The 24605-nt window shown below is 40.4% G+C and overlaps 1 protein-coding gene across 1 annotated transcript in view; it reads right to left on the bottom strand.

Annotated features, from left to right (window-relative positions):
- Window positions 1-24605, bottom strand: part of ROBO1 (roundabout guidance receptor 1) — an 893061-nt gene that overhangs the window by 54961 nt on the left and 813495 nt on the right. Inside the window, exons 9-18 of the mRNA XM_075263408.1 lie at window positions 23447-23571; window positions 16883-17054; window positions 13466-13671; window positions 10551-10632; window positions 9553-9721; window positions 9302-9468; window positions 6176-6297; window positions 5720-5951; window positions 4480-4601; window positions 3276-3447 (exon numbers count right to left, since the gene is read on the bottom strand). Coding sequence (XP_075119509.1) covers window positions 3276-3447; window positions 4480-4601; window positions 5720-5951; window positions 6176-6297; window positions 9302-9468; window positions 9553-9721; window positions 10551-10632; window positions 13466-13671; window positions 16883-17054; window positions 23447-23571 — 1569 coding nt within the window. The remainder of the gene's footprint in view (window positions 1-3275; window positions 3448-4479; window positions 4602-5719; window positions 5952-6175; window positions 6298-9301; window positions 9469-9552; window positions 9722-10550; window positions 10633-13465; window positions 13672-16882; window positions 17055-23446; window positions 23572-24605) is intronic.

Below are 24605 nucleotides of genomic sequence, written 5' to 3'. Positions count from 1 at the left end.
AAAATGGGATATAATGTAGAGGACTATTATTAATTATTTTATTATTATTATTATTATTATTATTATTATTATTATTATTATTATTATTATTATTATTATTATTATTTTATGGATTTATTGATTAATTATTAAGTCACCAAATATATATTTTAATTTAATTTTAAAAGTTATTCTCCCCATTTGCATATCTTCCTATATACAGTTACAGTTATATATAGTATACATGGCCATTAATAAATGCAGCATTTGCAATTGCATCCCTTATATATGAGTAGAATGATTAGATGGCATTGGTGCTTCTCTGCCACCCGGTGGCCAAAAATGAGACTGCAGTGTATAACTTTTAGCTTTTCATTCCTGCAGCAGTTTTTAGGTTTTGGGGCACTCAATGTAGTAATAACATTGGCATGTCGGTTCTCTTTGTTTCTTCCTCTAGAATTTCTACTAAACCTCTGAAGGTCAACAAGTTTATATCGATTGTGTTATAGAGAATCAAAGCCGGGCTATAATAGTAACAGCGAGGTAATACCAGGACACCGGGACAGATGAGAATGTGGCTCCAAAGTCTACATCATTTCTTATTAACCGGATCCTCTCTGTGATATTAACCTGTGTAATGTCTGAGATACGAGGAGTCCAGGAGAAGTGTACAGAGAGCAAAGTGTCTATAGGAGAAAGTGAGGAAGGAAAGATCTGTCCCCTATAGGAGGGTCAGCAATGAGCGCCCCCTACACATAACAGAGGGGACAGCAACAACGCCCAGATTATAACTATACAATTGTATTACTACTACTACTACTAATAATAATAGATAGATAACATAATATATGAATACACATTATATAATATACAGGATAGATAGATAGATAGATAGATAGATAGATAGATAGATAGATAGATAGATAGATAGATAGATAGGAGATAGATAGATAGATAGATAGATAGATAGATAGGAGATAGATAGATAGATAGATAGATAGATAGATAGATAGATAGATAGATAGGAGATAGATAGATAGATAGATAGATAGATAGATAGATAGATAGATAGGAGATAGATAGATAGATAGATAGATAGATAGATAGATAGATAGATAGGAGATAGATAGATAGATAGATAGATAGATAGATAGATAGATAGATAGGAGATAGATAGATAGATAGATAGAAGATAGATAGATAGATAAATGGATAGATAGATAGATAGATAGAAGATAGTTAGGAGATAGATAGATAGATAGATAGATAGATAGATAGATAGATAGATAGGAGATAGTTAGGAGATAGATAGATAGATAGATAGGAGATAGATAGATTGATAGATAGATAATAGATAGATAGATAGATAGATAGATAGATAGATAGATAGATAATAGATAGATAGATAGATAGATAGATAGGAGATAGATAGATTGATAGATAGATAATAGATAGATAGATAGATAGATAGATAGATAGATAGATAGGAGATAGATAGATAGATAGATAGATAGATAGATAGGAGATAGATAGATAGATAGATAGATAGATAGATAGATAGGAGATAGATAGATAGATAGATAGATAGATAGATAGATAGATTGATAGGAGATAGATAGATAGATAGATAGATAAATAGATAGATAGATAGGAGATAGATAGATAGGAGATAGATAGATAGATAGATAGATAGAAGATAGATAGATATGAGATAGATAGATAGATAGATAGATATGAGATGATAGATAGATAGATAGATATGAGATAGATAGATAGATAAATAGATAGATATGAGATAAATAGATATGAGATAGATAGATATGAGATAAATAGATATGACATAGATAGATAGATAGATAGATAGATATGAGATAGATAGATAGATAGATAGATGATAGATAGCTAGATAGATAGATAGATAGATAGATAGATAGATAGATAGATAGGAGATAGATAGATAGATAGATAGATAGATATGAGATAGATAGATAGATAGATATGAGATAGATAGATAGATAGATAGATAGATATGAGATAGATAGGAGATAGATAGATAGATAGATAGATAGATAGATAGATAGATAGATAGGAGATAGATAGATAGATAGATAGATAGATAGATAGATAGATAGATGATAGATAGATAGGAGATAGATAGATAGATAGATAGATAGATAGATAGATAGATAGATAGATAGATAGATAGGAGATGGATAGATAGATAGATGATAGGTAGGAGATAGATAGATAGATAGATAGATAGATAGATAGATAGATAGATAGATAGATAGATAGATGATAGATAGATATGAGATAGATAGGAGATAGATAGATAGATAGATAGATAGATAGATAGATAGATAGATAGATAGATAGATAGGAGATAGATAGATAGATAGGAGATAGATAGATAGATAGATAGATAGATAGATAGATAGATACTACAGCTCACCTATGAAACAGACGGACCCTCCATCCAAAGTTCCTTTTAAAGGAATATTCCAGTTCCTTTACATTGACGACCTGCCCTCAGGATTGGTAATCAATAAGAGATCAGTGAGGGTCCAACACCCAGGACCCTTGCTGATCAGCTGGGTGAAGGGGCCATGGCTCTTCCTGAGCGCTGTGACCTCTTCACTGTCTATCACACTCGCTGCCTGTTTTATGGTGACTGAGCCAAATAATCCCAGCCTTGTCTTCGCTTCTACGAGATGAGGTTACAATCTCACAGCACAGCTACAATTACAGTTACAGCTGCTATAAAACATTCTGCATATGATGTACAAAGTGAGAGCTTACACATACGCTGTGGTCCCCTCAAAAAGCTGATCAGTCGGGGTCCAATACCTGGATCTGTTATATGGAAAGTGCGGCAGAGTGCCCTCTACAGGCAGCCGAGATCAGTGCTGGTCTCTATTGCAGATGGTGTAGTCTCTTCACATAGGAGACAGGGGTAGAGTCACCAGGCGCTCTCTGACCACTGATATGAGGCTGCGGGTCTCCTACATGGGCCCTATTACAGTCGCACCCCCTGTGACCACGATCATTACACCCCAATGGTTGATTTTAACAGAATTGGCCAACTATCTATTGTGTAGACAATCCTCCCCCAAAAGCAAATGCTGCAAAAATCAGGCATGTTGGATTTTAACATGTTCAATCTTCAGTTTTTGTCTTTCTTTAATGTATACCTCAATGTCTGGCGTTTGGTTGTTGTCGCTTCCTTGGATTAGTTTAAGCAGTCTCAAAACTATAAGACAACGATCATTACAATGGACACTGCTCACACAACTCACCTAACTGGATGAACTGCGGCTCACTTTTCACCCCCGGCCCCGCTCCGGTGCTCGCCGCCACCTCCACGCTGTACTTGATGCCAGGTACTAGGTAGGGGATGACTACGGAGAGAGAGGAGCCATCGACCGTCTTGTTAATATGATATCGACTTTCATTGCCAAGGCACCAAACCTAAAAAAAAAAAGCAAGAAAAAATTCAACAATGTATTACCAGTTCCCTGTTAGAGTCGCCGGTCTCTACTTGTCACTAGATGGCGCTCACTGTATATAGAGGTTACAGCTCCCACTGAGATTGGCACTAGCTGTATACATCCAACTACATGGAGCTCCCCCTAGTGGTGGCTCAGAGTTGTATCTATTACTGTATTTGGATTTGGGATTGTATGTGTAGCTCCAACCCCCATAAAATAACCATAGGGAAAGGTGTGTGTGCAAAAAAATAAAACCTCATAAAACAATCCTCCATAGATAAACTCAATCGACATAAAGAATTATAATAAATCTAAATAGAATAAAGTAAATATAATTTTATTTCCCCCCTCTGCCCGCAGCGCCGGCGTCTAATGAGCTGAGGCAATAATTACATAGTCACAGTAAGTAAATCTTCATTTTAGGCTTCATTTCTGCAGGAATTTTCGGTATCAAATTTCCGATGAATTGCAGTGCAGTTTCGCCGTTCGCCACTAGATGGAGACAGACACCCACGCCTTTCCCGGGGTCACATTTGGTTCCCATTAGCTTAGAGAACTCGTCAGAATCTTAAACATGAGTTTTTTCATTTGTAATAAATGTTATCAAGTTTTCTCGAATTCTATAAGATTTAGCCATGATGGGTCGTACGAGAGTCTGCCCCCAAATACAGGCAGCGGCGCAGGCAAATCCTTCCACGGAACGGAGGCGAACTTAAAATAGGACCATGAAAAATTGTAGTTGAAGGCTCATTTATGGTGTCAGGAAAACAAAGGCTTTGGCGAAATTAAAAATGAAATGTCAGGCGAGGAGCTTACTAACAGGAGATATTTAGGCTCGCAAAATGTCATTTTATTTTGTTCTCCTGGACTTATGGAGCGAGGACGACACGCGGCTGACGTCAAGCGGATCCTCGGCGGCGCGCAGTGATGAGAAGACGGATTATAGCGAACATGGGGATGGGTAGACATGGACGTGGGCACACAAAGAGCCTGTCTGACCCCGCACCATTACCTTGTATTCTTGGACCAGACCATTTTGGTTTTCTTCAGGGGGGGGCTGCCACGTGACCACAATGGCAGTCCCATTGCCATCATTCTTGGTAATTGTGACGCTCTGAGGAGGAGCGCTGGGGGCTGTATAATAAAGAATATAGATAATAATAGGGTTAGGAGGTTATAGAGAGATATGAGGGATGGGTAGATAGATAGATAGATAGATAGATAGATAGATAGATAGATAGATAGATAGATAGATAGATAGATAGGAGATAGATAGATAGATAGATAGATAGATAGATGGGATAGATAGATAGATAGATAGATAGATAGATAGATAGATAGATAGATAGATAGGAGATAGATAGATAGATAGATAGATAGATAGATAGATAGGAGATAGATAGATAGATAGATAGATAGATAGATAGATAGATAGATAGATGGGATAGATAGATAGATAGATAGATAGATAGATAGATATGAGATAGATAGATAGATAGATAGATAGTAGATAGTAGATAGATAGACATGAGATAGATAGATAGATAGATAATAGATAGATAGATAGATAGATAGATAGATAGATAGATAGATAGTAGATAGATAGACATGAGATAGATAGATAGATAGATAGATAGATAGATATGAGATATTTAGATCTATATAGATTTATTTAAATAGATAGATACACAGAAAGTATCAGGATAAATGTGCATTCACACTGGACTGAAAAGGTGTATATAGAATAAAGAGATAAATTGATAGGAAGATTCTCTAATCAGAAGTCTAACTTGGGGATTAGCTGCAGTACCAAGCACAACCACTATACAACGTATGGCGCTGTGCTTATATATCACAGCATGAACAACCCCTTTAATACGTATGGGTGAGAATTCTCAGATAATCTTCAGATATACTATCTAATGTATAGCAAAAAGCAAAAAGATTAGTGGCAAAGTACAGTAGAAATATATATATATATATATATATATATATATATATATATATATATATATATATCTCAGTTATAATCTCCCGTACCTTCCCACTAATCTTTTGGCTTCGGTTAAGCAGAATGTAGTATACATATACAGAAGTTACAGAGAAGAATCTTCTCCGATTTCCCTTTAATACGTCTAATCCCCAATCAGCAAAATGTAAAAGAAAAAGAAACAATCAGTAAGGAGTAATCAGCCCAACCTTGAACTAAGTCCTAAGAGCGGGGGAGGGGCGGTCACCGTCTCCCTTCTTACCTTCTTCCAGGGTCTTGGCGAAACGCACTTCACTGTCGGCTCCTTGGAACTCATTGAAGAAAGGTCGGGCTTTGATTTCGTAGTTCACCCCTTTTTTCAGCTCAGGGATCACCGCGCTGTTTTTTGCTGGCGTCCGGACCTCAAATATAGACCAGGCGGATTCCCCGCGATTTTCCGGGCTGGGCCTGTAGAGGATCTTGTAGCCTTGGATGTACTGAGATTGCTGGTCCACCTGCAGGAGGAGGGGGAGACGTCTTATATTAACAGCCCTGATTCCAATTCATTGTGAACATCCAGATATGAAGATTGTGGGCAAGAACAATCTAAATGCTAATAGGAAAAGTGAAGACGTCTTAACCCTTATCTGCTACCTGTGATTAAGACTTTATTCCGGACACAATTTCTTATGGCCCTGGAGGACACAGACCAAGGAAGGCGACTCAATGATCTACTTACTGTCCAATGTACTTCAATAGAAGAGGACGACAGGATGGTTGGGTTATGAAGGTGCAGAACCACGTCGCCCAGCTCTCTCTGGACTTGCTTGTGATCTACGCCTTGACTTGTAGGAGGAACATCTGGAATGAACAATGTGTTACATGTATAGGATATATAGGAGATATATAGAACTCTATGCTCTTCAAATATACAGCACATTCTACTGAACTGAACTGTATTCAGAGGGATCGATGGGAATTTCATCAAAAATAAGTTGGAATTAGGGTTGAGCGATTGGGATCAGAAAAGATCGGATCCCGATCAGCGATCGAGTAAATTTCACGATTGCAATCGGGTTCTGATCCTGCCGAAAAAAAAGATCGGGAACGGAATTCCAATCCCAATCGCTGAATCCTAGTTACCTGCACAGAACCGCTGCCGCTCCCTGGAGCTCCAGGTTGTTGTTCTCTGTCCTCTCGTCTCTCATTCAGACACCGGCAGAGCGCCGTACGCGCCCCCACCTCCATAGGCTAGCGTTACTGAGGCTGGGAGTAGGCGGGACTTGTTGCGGCTTAGGGTACAGTGCGGGGAGACGTGAGTGATTAACTAGGGAGGTGGGGGCGCGTACGGTGCTCTACCGGCGTCTGAATGAGAGAAGAGAGAAACAGACAGAGAACAACGGCCCGGAGCTCTGAGGAACGGCGTACACACCAGGAGGGGAGGTGGCAGCGGTTTTGTGCAGGTAACCGGACACCAGAGGGGACTAAGTAACCGGTGGATTTTTTAATCACTAAATGTGGAGTCTAAAAATTAAAGCGTTTGATTTTTGGACTCCATGCTGTGTAGTGAATAGGATCATTTCTAGAATCCAATTTTTGATCATTAAAAAATCCCATTGACTTGCATTAGGATTGGAATTGGGTTCAGATGGGAAATGATCGGAAATTGGATTTTAAAAACGATCTTGAAATCTCAAGATCGGCTCAAGTCTAGTTGGAATACCAAGAACAGTCATATCTAGAACAAGAGTATCAATGCTAACAATGTATCTAGAACACACATGATGTTTAAAGTGTAAATCCAATGACAAAACATAACGGAATACTACAGGTGAATATAAGGAACTTTGTAATACATCTTATTAAAGAAATATGTCTCTTTCTCCACTTGATTGATTTAATTGTTACATAGAAGTCTATGGAAGGGAAGGAGAAGGCTGGATAAGATACACTCTACTACATCGGGGGTAACATACAGTTCTTCTGACACTACAATCTATCAAGATGAGACAATCAATCAACAGCTTCCTCCTCCCACTCCCTTCTCCATAGACTTCTGTATGCAAGCTCAGTACTGATTCTATATAAACAGACTGAGTGAAGATAAGGAGGAGAGCAGCTTAATAAGAGGAGATGGAAACAGATTTCCTTAATAAGATAGATTACAAAGTTTCTTATATCCACCTGTACTATCTATTTCTATATAGTTGTTTTGCAGTTGGAGGTACCCTTTAAGAACAAATATATTTTACATTCGAGCACAGGGATTTATGATGGAACACCTAGAACAAACCTGACTAGGCCTTTACGGATTTATCTAGAACATACATGATAGTCTAGAAGGAATCCATATGTTGGAATTATCTAGAATAACATTCTCTATAAGAACGATGACTCTCACAATCCTGAAAGTTCTCGTCTGCTAGGGAATGTTTCCTATCACACAGGCTAAGACTGTGGGCTTTGTGTTCCCTGCTAAATTTTTCTTTCTTCTGAAATGTATATCACAGAAGGAGGGTGTGAATATGATCCAATCTACCTAATAACTCTATAAACCCAAAGACAAACATAGACCTTACGTGGGGTCATCGACAAGCCAACTGGATGAAGTCATCTAGCGGTGGGCAACTCTTAATAAGAAGGAATCCATTTACATTTTCCAGCGGTCACCAGTTAATATAAATGACTGCACCAGTGACATCACCCACAGCTGGACTCTGTGTGACCCATTCGGAGACGTGGTGGGACTGACCGGAATCCTGAAGCCCCCGGGTCCCCTCTGAATAGGCGGCTAACAGGGGGGTCAGTAAGGCTGCAGAATAAATCCTACAGAAATCCACAATGTTCTGCCTCCTCACAGCGCTGGAAACTGATTATTAGAAATGTTTAGGCTGGATTAATAATAATGTCTGAGGAATCCTAAAGTTCAGACAAGACCCCGAGATAGATCTACATGTACCAATTTATACTGAGCTGTACTTGGGTGTAGAGATCTTCTCTCTGGGGTTTAACAGAACTGTATTATAAGACTGCGAAATGTGAAAAATAATACCAATAGATGGATGGATGGATAGATAGATAGATAGATAGATAGATAGATAGATAGATAGATAGATAGATAGGAGATAGATAGATAGATAGATAGATAGATAGATAGATAGATAGATAGATAGGACAAATAGATTCAATGGATAGATAGATAGATAGATAGATAGATAGATAGATAGATAGATGATAGATAGATAGATAGATAGATAGATAGATAGATAGATAGATAGAAGATAGATAGATAGATAGATAGATAGATAGATAGATAGATAGATAGGACAAATAGATTCAATGGATAGATAGATAGATAGATAGATAGATAGATAGATAGATAGGAGATAGATAGATAGATAGATAGATAGATAGATAGATAGATAGATGATAGATAGATAGATAGATAGATAGATAGATAGATAGATAGATAGGAGATAGATAGATAGATAATTTTGTATAGAATAGTTCATATAATTATCAGATAGTTCATTAAGAGTTTTGCTCTGTATATCTTCTCTATCTCATCTTGAGCTCTTCAGTTCTGTACATTGTATTGTCATAAGATATATCTATGGGAAAGCTGAGTTTTTCCTCCTGTAGATAACACTAGGGGGAGCCAACAGCATATGGATCTATACAGTCAATATTAAGTAGTCATCAAGTTTCTAATATTTAGGATCAGTCATCAGTATTAGATCTGTGAGGGTCTGACCTAGCCCCCCCGGCCCCCCACAGATCTGCTGCTCCAGGACAGCGCGGCGTACTCATATACCCAATGTATCTGTTCTGATAAATGATAAATGCGTTTTAGGATTTTTCCTACCTTGTGTCTTTACAGGGTCAGATATCTGACTGGGGTCGCTCAGTCCGTAGGCATTAGCCGCTCTGACTAGGAAGAGGTAGATTGCGTTGGGTTTCAGGCCCTTGACAGCAAAAGATTCAGTCTTGACATTTTCGGCCACTGTTTGCCAGCTACTTCCTGATGCGTGACTACAAAGAGAATGGAAGTCACATAGAAGCCAATAGTATGAAAGCCAAGCTGAAGTATACACCAGACCCCATCCCGTATACTACCTGAAGGCTTCTATGATGTACGATGTTGGTGTCGCACCGGAATTCAAGTTTGGCTGCCAGGATAAGGTCACTGTGTTCTTGCTGACATCGGTGACTTCAGGCTTTGACGGAGCGCTCGGGATAAGATTGGGATCAGTGGCTCGCGGGGGTTGTACAGGAACGCCAAATTCTAATGGAGAGGAAATAATGCTACTAAAGACTGGATCGTACAATATAGTGTATCCCACAGATACAGGGTCATTCCCAATGTACTCTACGCCTTCCATGTGGGCTCACATCCCAAGGGCTGGTTTGGGAACGGCAGCGGCACGGACGCAAGGGAGCGCCAAGGATTGAACAGGTTCCCAGCGATTTTGGGTGATTTTATAGCAGTGCCTTATTTGTTACTCTACTGATACTTCCCCCTATAATACACAATGGTCGTAAACGCAAAAATTTGCGCAGGCCGATGTAGCAGAGCTGAACTTGTCCTTTCTATAGCATTGCTTTGCATTTGGGCTGTGACTGCTCTATGAGGAGCCACAATGCTAAAACGGTGTGGCGGCCATGTATCCTGGGTACCCACAAACCACTATGTCAAAGACAAATTTCAAGGATCCTGGGCACAAAAGCAAATTTTGTAACAGACCCCCCATGCCATCATCTTTTTACGTAGTCTTTGGACTCCCTCAGTTACCAGTCTATAGCCCGGACCCTACACTAGGCCATGGCTAGGAACCGTGCAGGGGGTGACCGATTCAGAGTGGAAACTGTCCCCACCAGGTGTCCCAAAAGTGGCCAAATCAAGGAAGGTCCAAGCATCTCCTACCTATAAAGATGTAGGTTTCCATGCAAACCCATAGAGGCACATTGCATATCACCATAAGCAACAAACTCAGCTCAGCTACATGCAGCGCACATAAGCGGTGACAGGGACATCTGCCTGCCGCTATACACGCCTATACCACAGTAAAACATAACGTATAAGACAATCCGGGTGACAATTTCTATCGCTTTACCTTGAACCTCAATGTACGCGCTCCAGCTGGCTTCTCCGCTCGGCGTGGACGCGGTGCAGGTATACCGGCCTGTGTCACTTAGCTGAAAAGAAAGCCTGAAATTATTATTTGGGCCGATCAGAAATGCATTGGGATGGAAAAGCAATTACCGCGGATGCTTTTGGCTTTGGATGGAGAGCTATTAGCTGTTCCAGGCGGCCAATTTGTTTCATGACTTCAAAGAAGTGGCGAAATCCATGACTATTTGTAAAGCCCAATTAATAATCACCTCTATCAGTCTAATTACACAATTACACATGCAAATATTTGCTGAAAGTCAAAGGACGGGCGCGGCGACGAGTGCTGGATTATTATGACAGTCATTCACCGGCATGTAAGCCGCGGACATTCGGCAGGTGCTCTGACTATTCAGAAATGTGTTATTTTAGAACGTAAAATTAGGGAAAAAATTTTAGAAAATGAGTGAAATTCCCATTAATGTCGAGAGTAGTCTCAGGGCGAATGCAGACGGTAGATTCTGTACGTACGGTAGTATGGCGCTCTTTACTATGTGTCCAATAGTTGCAGTGTTTTTATGCTATGGATAGGTCACCTATGTAGTGGGGTCTCACACCTAGCACCCCCATCAATCAAATGTTCTCAGCCGCAACTACACAGTGGACGGAGCAGGAAGAAGAAGGCTCCATCTACTATATAGCGGCTGTGCTGGAATACTGAACATCAGCTCCCATTCAAGTCAGTGTCGTTGACCCCACCGATACTGGGGAACCTATCCTAAAAATTGGTCATCAATAAAATAAAAAACAGAAAACCCCTTTAACACCGCGGTTCTATCAGATATCTATTTTAAGGTACATTCACCCGTGGCAAATTTAATCAATTCTGAATGGGGTTGAGCTGATCTTGACTTTTCAGGATCGATTTTGAAATGCGATTTCCGATAATTTTTCATTGGAACCCGATCTCGATCCCAATTTTGATCCCAATGCAAGTCAATGGGATTTTTTTTACTAATCGGAGATCGGATGTTAAAAACAATCCTATTCACTATACAGCATGGAATCTAACAATTGAACGCTTTAATTGTTAGAATCCACGCTGTGTAGTGATGTTTTTTTAATCCTCTGGCTACTTAGTCTTCCCTGGTGTCCACTTACCTGCAGAGATGGCTGGTCCGGTGCCTGGTGTTCTCGTTCTTCTTCGCCTCGCTGCCCCCTGCCTCCCAGGTTAGGAGAGTGTGGGCGGGTTAGGAGAGTGTGGGCGGGTACTGGCAGGGGAGACTTCACGTCTCCCCGCCCTGTACCCGCCCACACTCTCCTAAGCCACAAGCCCCGCCTTCTTCCTAGCTCTTTAACACTAACCTAGGAGGCGGGGGCAGCGAGGTGAAGAAGAACGAGAACACCGGACACCGGACCAGCCATCTCTGCAGGTAAGTAGTTACTAGAGATGTTAGCTAGTCTCCCATTAGAATGAATGGACGCAGCTGGCGCGCAGGGGGTTAAGGCTGTGTGCCGGCTGCTTCCATTCATTTCTATGGAACCGCAGCGGAGCCTTCACACTGAGTATACACTCCGCTCAGAATACTCAGTGTGAAGGCAAACATTGTTAGCTTCTCCCACAATGCTTGGCTAGTAGCCAAGCAATGTGGGAAATAATCACCGATCTCGATCCCACCTAAAACGATCGTGTTCGGAATTCCAATGGCGATCGTGAAATTTTCTCGATCGCCGATCGGAATCCGATCTTTTCCCAACACGATCGCTCAACCCTAATTCTGAATCATTTATGTGAATGAAACTTGTACATGTCAAAATAAACTCATTCAGATGAGTGAAAGCAGATTGACAATCTCAAAAATTTATTGAGCAAATCTGCTATGTGGAAATATACCCGCAACGCTTACTAATATGGAACATGCCGGTATAAGAGGTTGAAGGGGGTTGTTTATGCAGCAAGTACATTGGTGTAACGTTGGGAGATGCAAAAGTTTCAGCTACCCCATAATCGGCAAGGGTCCAGGTCACCCTGAGCTCACTAGAGATGATTAATTGTCTTTGAACCCCTTTCTGAATTCCTGACGGTCAATCTATGATGATAAATATATTCCCTCTGCTCCCTAGTACACTGGACTAGGATACACAACCTTTCACTGTCAGAAAGGAGAAAATCACCCTTTTCAATGCTAAAGGTAGCAGTTGGTCGACATATGGCCAAGTATATAGCCCGGGCTGCTAAAATGGGATGGGATGGGACACGACTGATGGTTATAAGAAGAAGTTGCATGGGGGGGGGGTTAAAAAATTTTTTAACATGAAGTATAGGCAAAGGCAAAAATATACTGTGAAAAGCATAAAAAAAAGTTCTAAATAAACCTGGCATAAAGGGGTCGTCCATGATTTTATCTGTAAGATAGTCCATAAATATCTGATCGGCGGGGGGGTCCGCAGCCAGCCCCTGCACGAATCATCTGTTTGGCCGTGTGTCTAGTCTGTGTATTATACAGTATATGGAAAACAAAGCACTTGGCTCCTGCTTTGTATAGTCACCAACTCTCATAGCGACTTCACGGTGAACTGATTTGCAGTACCTGCATTCGGCCACCATACAGGTTGTGGCGCCAACTGCCCACAGACTGGATGTGCCTCTGAAAGGCTGATCCCTGCAAGGGCAGGCTGTCGGCCATCACTGATCAGATATGTAGGTCCTACACGAAGGTCATAAAAATATTCCTGATGAATCCCTTTAGGAACCAATCAAAAGGTATTTCCGATGAAAATTTTTAAATAAATTTTGATATAATGAATTTTTTTTATTATTATTATTATTATAATATTTTACTGGTTTTATTTTTGCTTTTTTTTTTTTTTTTTTTATACCAATAAAGATTATCCCCTCGCGGGCCATGGGTTACGCACCTTGGCGTATCTGATCTGCAAAGCTCCTGTGTCCAGCTGCTTGATCCGGGATTCTTGGGTGTTGACAAGGGTGCCATCTTTTCTCCAGTGGATGGTGGGAACTGGGATTCCCGTAGCGATACAATTTAAGAGTAACGTGCCATCGACAGCTACTGTTTGATTCTGAGGACCTTGGCGGATGACTGGTGGGGGACGGTCGGCGACCACTGCCAAAGTAAACAACAGGAAATACATGTCTGCGACTGGGAGCAATTTTCTAATCAATCAAGCAGCAGTAGTTGCTGTCGGCTTTGGAACAAGCTAAAGATAATGAAGCAAGTAATTAAAGTAGGAATCATGTATTATTCAGGGGGAATTCACGATAAGCAAGACTCAGAATACTGAAACACTATCTCCTGGCGGAAGGGAAAGATGTGCACAACTTGCTGGCCTTTTCCAAGGATCCCAGGAAAAAAACTGGCGACTTCAGAAAAGAAACAGGAATGTTCAATTCACTTCCAATGACTTAATAGCATGAAGTGCTGAGTGGCAAAATCTAGAGTTTCACCCTTCTTATCCACAAAAATGACACAGTGGAGAGAAAGAAAAACATTAGTTCATCAGAAAACGATCCATTTCTCAGCTTTTATCCGCTTTACACTAATGCAAAAACAGATGTTTGGATGACATGCAAGAAATGAACATCAGCACGCTTCTCATATACAGCCGGCATGCAAAGATCTCAGTTTTACATTTGGCATCTGTGTTTTTAATATTAAAGCCGCTCTGGAATAACTTCTCAATTTCCTTAAGTGTTGGGTTTAAGGTAAAGTGTAGAAACACTTATGGGTGTCTTTAGGGCTGACGGTGGGGAAGCAAAGGGGGATTTTGTAATGAAACAGGTGAAGATACATAAAAATCCTTGTAGACGGCCATATAGATCCAGGCATTGGTGATATAAACTAGGCAACTGGTCTCGTACATTACTATGGAATTGTAGAGGATACAAACAGTGGAAGAAAGAGGGAAAACTGGAGAAGGTGGAGGGAAAAGGAAAGAAGGAAGGTGGAGGTGTAAGAAGAGGAAGGGAGGAAAGAGAATCAGAGAAGGGAGGAAAGACAGGAAGGATGAAAGGAAAGAAGGGAGACGGAGGCAGAGGCATGAGAAGAGGAATGGAGGGAAAAAAGGAGGAAGAGGTAGGGAGGAAAAAGAATCAGAGAAGGGAGGAAAGACAGGAAGGATGAAAGGAAAGAAGGGAGACGGAGACAGAGGCATGAGAAGAGGAATGGAGGGAAGAAAGGAGGAAGAGGTAGGGAGGAAAGAGAATCAGAGGAGGGAGGAAAGACAGGAAGGATGAAAGGAAAGAAGGGAGACGGAGGCAGAGGCATGAGAAGGGGAATGGAGGGAAAAAAGGAGGAATAGGTAGGGAGAGAAAAGAGGGAGGATAGGAAAGATGGAAGAAAGAAAATGTAGAAAGTAAAAAAGGAGGAAAGAAAGTAAAGTAGCGAGAAAGGAAAATAAAGAAGAATTAAAGCGGGAGGATTAACAAAAAAAGAAAAAAGTGCAAATACAGAGAATGAAGAAAGAAGGAAGATCAGAGACATGAAGGGGAATAATACAGGGGAAATAATGTGAGGAGGAAGGAAGGTGGAGGTATAAGAAGAGGAAGGCAGACAAAAGAAAAAGAGAAAGGAAAGAGGAAAGGAAGGATAGATAAAAGGAATGAAAGAAGGGAAGGGAGGTGGAAGCATAGGAAGAAGAGAGCGGAGAAGAAAAGGGGAAGAATAGGAAGGATGGAAGAGAGGAAATGTAGAAAGTAAGAAAAGAAAGGGGAAAAAATTAAGAAAAAAGGAAGGGAAAAGAAAGCAGGAATTAAAGAGGGAGGAGGAACAAAAAATGGAAGAAGTGTAAATACAGAAAGAGAATGGAGAAACGAAGACAGAAGGAAGAATGGAGGCATGAAGGGAAAGAAATGAGGGGGAGGAATGTGAGGAGGAAAGAAAAGGAGAGACGGAAGAAAGGAAGAAGGGGAAACAGAAAAGAGAGGAAGGAAGAAGGGAAGGAAATGCAGAACATCAGAGAAAGAAGGAGAGAGGAAAAGATTAAGGATATTAATGATCTACTGAGTTCATAGAACAGATCATCAATGTCATTAGAGATCGAACATCTGAAAACCCTTCTTAAGAAAAACTTAAGGAAGAAAACAATAGGAGAAATGGAAGAAGGAAGGGAGAGGTATGAGAGGAGGAAGGAAAGAAAGGAAGGGAGGGAAACGGAAGGAAGAAACTAGGAATTACACATAAAGAAATGAACTAGAAATCATATTTACTAGACAACCGGGGGGAGGGGGGAGGGGCGTTACATTGGTTTAAGATATTAATATATTCATTCTTTTTCCTATTACTACGATTCTACTTAATATTAGCAGACAGCATGGAGGAAGCCTTCAGTCTGCTAATACTCACATGTCATGTCACATAGCACGGATTTCATGGCACTAGACAGAAGCTTAGCCAAAATTTATATACAGACTTATCTCAGCTTCTTCAGATCTGCCCCCCAAACTACCCAGCTATAGACAAAGTGAAAATATTAGCATAGATAGATAGATAAGAGATAGATAGATAGATAGATAGATAGATAGATAGATAGATAGATGATAGATAGGAGATAGATAGATAGATAGATAGATAGATAGGAGATAGATAGATAGATAGATAGATAGATAGATAGATAGATAGATAGGAGATAGATAGATAGATAGATAGATAGATAGATAGATAGATATGACTGCAGATAACACACACATTATATATATATATATATATATATATATATATATATATATATATATATATATATACACACACATTTAAATCAGTAAATACTCATTACAATTCCTGGCACGGCTGCTTTTTGGCTTCTCCAACCATACAAGAATTTAACAAACACAGGTCATACCTCTCCGAGTGTCCCCGTGGTTTAGTAAATCCTGCCCGTAGGCGTGTTTTACTTTACTATATTAATTCCATTTCTAATTTCGCGATGCCAAAACCGCAGCGTGACTTTTACGAAGCTCTCTCAGACTGGTATTTCTGCCAATCAATCCCAAATATATTTCTTATAAGATCAATAAACTATTTTATCCTTAAGCTTAATTCGTTCCAGAAATTATATTGCTAAAATATTAGCATTAGGGCTACAGAAAAGTCACACGGCGCGCTGGTACGCGGCACATCGGGGAGCCAGAGATTGCGCTCCTGGCACTGACAGCCAATTATACAACCCAAACAGCTCTAATTAAAAGCAGGCTCCATACTGAAAGTTGTAAGACAAGGAGAGGTTTGGAGAGGATTCTCTGTTAGGAGAAAGGATCACAAAGATAAGGGAATTCTCTGTCCTTGAAAGCTTTTGAATTAAAAACTGTTTGTACTTTACCATCGGTGACCTCTAAGTAGGCCTTTGTTGTAATGCTGCCCGCCACATTTAGCGTCTGGCAGATGTAATAGCCCACGTCAGACTTCTGGACGTTAACGATGGTCAGGTCACCGGTCTGAGACACCGAGAAGCGGCTGGAGGACTGAGGAGGTTGGTAGGAGAAGAGAAGGTTCTAAGAAAAGAAAACAAAGACAATTGGGTAAGTTCTACAAAACATTCCGGAACTAGAAGAAGTTCTTCTATTTGATGTGCTTTTATAGTTAGACACTTTAAGGAATATTCTCTTACTATTTGGAGAGACGGTGTCACAAGTCAGAGGGGTGTGGTGGAAGTTTAATATGTTATAGTGTATCCCAAAGCCATTGAAAATGGATTGGATTGGCCAAGGGTCTCCAATGGCACCTCCACCAATCAAGACCTTTCTCTTCACAGACCATTTGATATCCCATTTATCTGTCATGTGATCTATTGCAATTCAGCCCCATTAAGTGAATGGGATTGTGTAGCAATACTAAGCAATAGGGGTTGATTGGTGGGGGTGTCGGGTATTGGACCCCTACCAGGGGTTGACCAGGATTAATAGGTTTCTACAAGGAGAACAGGAAGGTGAAAAAGCCCAGTCCCGATGCCTCGGTGCACCTTGTTCCAGCGGAAGTTCTCATGTCATGTGACTCACATTTGTCACCAGTGAGATCCCAGGTTCATTCCTTAGGTCACAGACACTGCTGATCAGTCTTAGCGGTCACGTGTGGCGAGGACTTCTGCTGGAACAAGCCCCGGGGTTGAGAAACTGGAGTATCGGGGAGAGGTGAGTATGGGTTTTTTCACCTTCCCCAGCCTACTTGCAGACACCTATATGTCTTGGACAACCCCTTTAAGCATAGGTCATCAATATTAAACTCCCAGAAAATCCCTTGAGGAAATGCATAGGTGAATAGGTGCACATAGGTCAGTACAGGCCAGAAAATTTGGCCTATACATTGCCTGGCTTTCCCAGCCCAAACCAAATGAGTAGACCCAGATTCCAAGGGTCATAATGATCTATGAAAATAGGAGTCATACCTCCTCCTACTATATATATATATATATATATATATATACACACACCGGCCACTTTATTAGGTACACCTGTCCAACTGCTCGTTAACACTTAATTTCTAATCAGCCAATCACATGGCGGCAACTCAGTGCATTTAGGCATGTAGACATGGTCAAGACAATCTCCTGCAGTTCAAACCGAGCATCAGTATGGGGAAGAAAGGTGATTTGAGTGCCTTTGAACGTGGCATGGTTGTTGGTGCCAGAAGGGCTGGTCTGAGTATTTCAGAAACTGCTGATCTACTGGGATTTTCACGCACAACCATCTCTAGGGTTTACAGAGAATGGTCCGAAAAAGAAAAAACATCCAGTGAGCGGCAGTTCTGTGGGCGGAAATGCGTTGTTGATGCCAGAGGTCAGAGGAGAATGGCCAGACTGGTTCGAGCTGATAGAAAGGCAACAGTGACTCAAATAGCCACCCGTTACAACCAAGGTAGCCAGAAGAGCATCTCTGAACGCCGCACAGTACATCGAACTTTGAGGCAGATGGGCTACAGCAGCAGAAGACCACACCGGGTGCCACTCCTTTCAGCTAAGAACAGGAAACTGAGGTTACAATTTGCACAAGCTCATCGAAATTGGACAATTGAAGATTGGAAAAACGTTGCCTGGTCTGATGAGTCTCGATTTCTGCTGCGACATTCGGATGGTAGGGTCAGAATTTGGCGTCAACAACATGAAAGCATGGATCCATCCTGCCTTGTATCAACGGTTCAGGCTGGTGGTGGTGGTGTCATGGTGTGGGGAATATTTTCTTGGCACTCTTTGGGCCCCTTGGTACCAATTGAGCATCGTTTCAACGCCAAAGCCTACCTGAGTATTGTTGCTGACCATGTCCATTCCTTTATGACCACAATGTACCCAACATCTGATGGCTACTTTCAGCAGGATAATGCAATGCCATGTCATAAAGCTGGAATCATCTCAGACTGGTTTCTTGAACATGACAATGAGTTCACTGTACTCCAATGGCCTCCACAGTCACCAGATCTCAATCCAATAGAGGAGCATCTTTGGGATGTGGTGGAACGGGAGATTCGCATCATGGATGTGCAGCCGACAAATCTGCGGCAACTGTGTGATGCCATCATGTCAATATGGACCAAAATCTCTGAGGAATGCTTCCAGCACCTTGTTGTATCTATGCCACGAAGAATTGAGGCAGTTCTGAAGGCAAAAGGGGGTCCAACCCGTTACTAGCATGGTGTACCTAATAAAGTGGCTGGTGAGTGTATATATATATATATATATATAGTATAGGACTGTGGGGAGGCAGGATCTGCTAGCATTATAGATTTCTATGATGTAAGGAGTCCTCATCTCTAGACCTGACCCAGTCCAGAAAAGTAGGGATATACATGGCTTGGCATTTCTGATCCATATTTGTCTGTGGCCATAAAATTGACATATGTAGAACAGAGGGGACCCAATAGCATACTGAGCCCCCCATTATGACTGTATACCTTGGAAGAATAGCTGGACTATTGCCACATATTTGGAGATGGGGTGCCCTGCCATGGTGGGGCTATCATTGGTACCAAAACAGGAACCCAAGCCCTTGGGCATCTATTACATATGAAGACACTAGTATTAAAAACAGCCCATGGTATACGGGAGGCCCTCATTTCTCATTGGGATCCAGAAGCTTCAAGTGACATCTCTGCACCATGGGGGATAGAAATAACCCTTAGTGGTATATCCTACTAACCCCAAGCCAAAGGGCTATCCTAATAATTAGAGATGAGCGAGTAGTATTCGATCGAGTAGGTATTTGAAATACTCATACTCGTTCGAATACTACTCCTATTTGCAGTAAAGATTTGATTCAGAACCAGCGTTGATTGGCCGAATGCTACAGCATGCGACCAATCAACGCTGGTTTTGCCGGAGGCTCGTCTCTGAGGAGGCGGAGTCTAAGATCGGACCACAATGGAGACTGCTGTGATCTGATCTTCTCTCCTCCTAACAGATGAGTCTCCAGCTGGTTCTGCAGGATGAGTAAATTCACATTAGCGCTTGCCTCTTGTCCGGAAGGAGTCCGCAGGAGGACCCTCCCCTCTGAACGGAATATCAGCGCAACTGCAAGTGCTGTGCAGTTAAAGCGCACGGACCCATAGACTGTAACGGGTCCATATGCTTGCAGAGCACTGCCCGCACAAATTATTCATGCGGGCAGTGCTCTGCAAGCACACGGACCCCATTATAGTCTATGGGGTCCGTGCGCTCTAACTGCACAGCGCTCCTCCTAAACACTCTCCTCCTGCTACTCGTGGACTTGGTGACTCTCCAACATTTTTTTCCCATAGACTATAATGGGATTCGATATTCGATCGAGTAGTCGAATATTGAGGCTCTACTCAAAACGAATCTCGAATCTCGAATATTTCACTACTCGCTCATCTCTACTAACAATGTGAAAATTTTATGAAAATATAGGAATAACAGAGGTGACATATACAATTATATGCAAATCCAATTTCTATTCTCTAATTAATTTAAAGTACGACTAGGAAGATAAGAGAATTTTTTTAAATCTATTCCAAAAATCTTATTTGAAAAAAAAAATAATAATAATAAAAAAAATCCCAGTTCATTTTCACAGTTCCCCAGGGACAGAGTCATCCCAATTGCAGGCAGAGATAGGGATGTTATGTTCTGGAGCAATAGGCCTGCTCACCCAATCTTCTATCTCCGTTCCTACAGCACATCCCCCATTTTAATTATATGCAAAATTATTCACAGTTCAATGCGTTCTGCAACATATCACAAAATACACATGTAAGATGTCATTAAGCTCTGTCGCTACAACTGTATTATCATTCCATTAAATATACCTGCTCTATTATCTCTCGGGGGAGGGGGGGGGGGGGAGTTTTGCATTCGGTGACTACTGGAACACTATGTATACATTTATTTTACCCAATTGCTGAGGACTGCTGACCCATCGTAAAGCCTACGGATGCAAATTTTTAATGGCACAAAACAATCTAAAGAGTTAGTAAGTAACAGCAGGAATTGCTACACTATGGTTCAATATTATATACAATTAAATTACAATTTTTTCAGAATTTATTTTATTTTTTATTTTAGTTAATTTTATTGAACCAAAAACTGTATAACCTCTATACAATCAGAATCTAACGCTCTTCATATAATAACTCACATTACCCGATTTCATCCTCTGCATACATTTTTTTTTTATCATTTTAGTGTTAAAGGGGTTTTTTTTATAATATTTTTTAATTTATTCCATTTTTTTTTTAACAAACAATTTCTCTATACACTGCACAGTCATAATATAATTTCTAGAATAGAATTACCTCGCGTTGTTGCAGTTTATAGAATTACAAACCAACAGTATTTTTCCAATTGATATACAGTAACTTTTATAGGGATTTTTATTAATTGTATTTTAAGAAAATAAAATAAATATAGAAGCATAGAAATAAATATATGTGTAATATTGTGTCCTTAGCCACAGCCTGGCTCACATCTCCTTCATCGGAATCAGAATCTCTTGTCATAAATTCTTACACGTCGGTGTAACCTCTTAGACTCCATCAATAGGACTGGTTGGGCATTGGTGCCGTCCATAATGTGACGGATTGGGCACTACAGATGGAAACTCTGATACAGATGTGAACATAACTAGAGATGAGCGAACAGTAAAATGTTCGAGGTTCGATATTCGTTGCGAGTAGCCCCTCAATATTTGACTACTCCAATCGAATATCGAACCCTATTCTAGTCTATGGGGGGAAATATGCTCGTTTCAGGGGTAGGCAACGTTCGATCAAATTATACTTACCAAGTCCACGAGTGAGGGTCGGGCTGGATCCTCCGAGAAGTCTTCTCCTTGCAGCGTCCCCGCGGCGTCTTCCAGCTCTGAATTCACTACAAGCGTACATGCGCAGTCGGCTCTGCCCAGGCCCGATGCCTGGCAGAGTGAATTCAGAGCCGGAAGACGCCGCGGGGAAGCTGCACGGAGAAGACTTCTAAAGGTAGGAGAAGAACCAGCATTGATTGGCCGACTGTATAGCATTCGGCCAATCAATGCTGGTTCTGCATCGAACTTTTACATTCGAATAGCGAGTGGTACTCAATCGAGTATGAGTATGTCGAATACCATAGTATTCGATCAAATACCTACTCGATCGCGTTCTACTCGCTCATCTCTTAACACAACCTTACAATGTCATGCTTCTATGGAATTCAAATTCATCTTATTAATCTATTTATTATCTCTACATAGTATCTATCTATCTATCTATCTATCTATCTATCTATCTATCTATCTATCTCCTATCTATCTATCTATCTATCTATCTATCTATCTATCTATCAATCACATATCTATCTATCTATCTATCTATCTATCTATCTATCTATCTATCACATATCTATCTATCTATCTATCTCCTATCTATCTATCTATTTATCTATCTATCTATCTATCTATCTATCTATCTATCTATCTCCTATCTATCTATCTATCTATCTATCTATCACATATCTATCTATCTATCTATCTCCTATCTATCTATCTATTTATCTATCTATCTATCTATCTATCTATCTCCTATCTATCTATCTATCTATCTATCTATCTATCTATCTCCTATCTATCTATCTCCTATCTATCTATCTATCTATCTATCTATCTATCTCCTATCTATCTATCTATCTATCTATCTATCTATCTATCTATCTATCATCTATCTATCTATCTATCTATCTATCTACCATCTATCTATCTATCTATCTATCTATCTACCATCTATCTATCTATCTATCTATCTATCACATATCTATCTATCTATCTATCTATCTATCTATCTATCTATCTATCTATCTCCTATCTATCTATCTCCTATCTATCATCTATCTATCTATCTATCTCCTATCTATCTATCTATCTATCTATCTATCTATCTATCTACTATCTACCTATCTATGTGTCTATATCTATCTATACGCACACATAATATGATGCCCTTGACAAATACCTTACCATATTTTCTTTTGCCATATGAGACTCAAATATCTATTTTAAAAGCCGTATCACAAGCATGAAACTACATAACACTCGGCGGTGTAATGAGAAATCTTGGGTTGCGGTTGATAAATGGATGACCTTTCACTGATGTAATCACAGCCTTGTTTATCTTGGAATAATACCCGCCTAACGTGAAATAAATTGTACCTGTCACTTCATTTATGGATCTGCTGCTGTTAATGATGTATGCGCCTTCTTTAGCTCGCTGACAGCCATTTTGATATCCAAATTTAGCACAACGCTCATCTTCAGCAACAAATCAATGGCAGCGCCGTACAAAGGTGCTGATGGTAATTGAATAGCGTTGCGACACTAAGGCATATAATGCAGTTACGGGTGACGATTGATGGAGATTTGATGCGTATCAATCCAATTTCATGGGTATTTGTTAATCTATTAACATCCATTACCTGGCTGCCCTCCTTCTGCCAAAAGATAGCCGGTTGCGGGTTCCCCGTTGCTTCACATTGGAACGTGACCGTGCGCCCCAATGCCACCACTTGGTCGCGGGGCTTCACCACAAAATTTGGAGGTTCTGAAAAAAAAATATACAAATCAAGGAAAGTGAAATAAAGGAAAGAAATTCTGTAAAGGAATTCCTACTCTGAAATATCAGATTGTTATAAATATGGATCTCGATAAGTTGACCCGCTGATCCAGACAAGCGGGTCACAGGTCGAGAAGAATTGGACTCTCTCGGTGGATTTCTAGAAGTCAAAGCTATCTCGGTACATTCTGAAGTCAGGTCAAAGAGATTTGCTCCATTGTCTTACGGAATAATGCAAATACAGGATACAAAGAATCACATCTGTATCTGCTGTAAAGGTGAAGTCTAGCAAGTTCTTTCTTTTGAGTTGGTTTATAGTGGATGTGGTGACTTCTTGGCGTGTAAAGAGCCATATGGGGCGTGTGCTACAGGAACAACTAGGCTACAGGGAAAATAGGACTGTGCACCTGGGGATGAAGGGGAGGCATGGAGTTATTGTTACATAGAAGGTTGTGTAGCCATTGTCTCACAATTATAGTATAGTCCTATAATAATACTAGATTGTATACTATCGCAGTACTAAATTGTATGGCATAGTATAGCAGTACTACATTGTATTCTATAATATAGCAGTGCTAGATTTATTGTATGGTATAGCGGTACTAGATTGTATTATATAGTATCTAGATTGTATTATTTATTGTATGGTATAGCGGTACTAGATTTATTGTATAGTATAGCGGTACTAGATTTAATTGTATAGTATAGTGGTACTAGATTTATTGGATAGTATAGCGGTACTAGATTTATTGGATAGTATAGTGATACTAGATTTTATTGTATAGTATAGCGGTACTAGATTATATTATATAATATAGCGGTACTAGATTTATTGTATAGTACAGTGGTACTAGATTTATTGAATAGTATAGCGGTACTACATTGTATTCTATAAGGCAGCATTCACACTGAGTAACGCTGGCGTTTTTTGTGCTTATTTTGGCACGTAGCGCCGCGTAAACGCCGTGTTTGCGCCGCGCTATTATGCGGTAGCGTTGTACGGCGCAAACGCGGCGTAAACG

The sequence above is a fragment of the Leptodactylus fuscus genome, chromosome 2, assembly GCF_031893055.1.
Source record: "Leptodactylus fuscus isolate aLepFus1 chromosome 2, aLepFus1.hap2, whole genome shotgun sequence".
Classification (NCBI taxonomy): domain Eukaryota; kingdom Metazoa; phylum Chordata; class Amphibia; order Anura; family Leptodactylidae; genus Leptodactylus; species Leptodactylus fuscus.
Note: the sequence above shows the minus strand (reverse complement) of the source record. Positions and strands in the feature narration are given on the sequence as shown.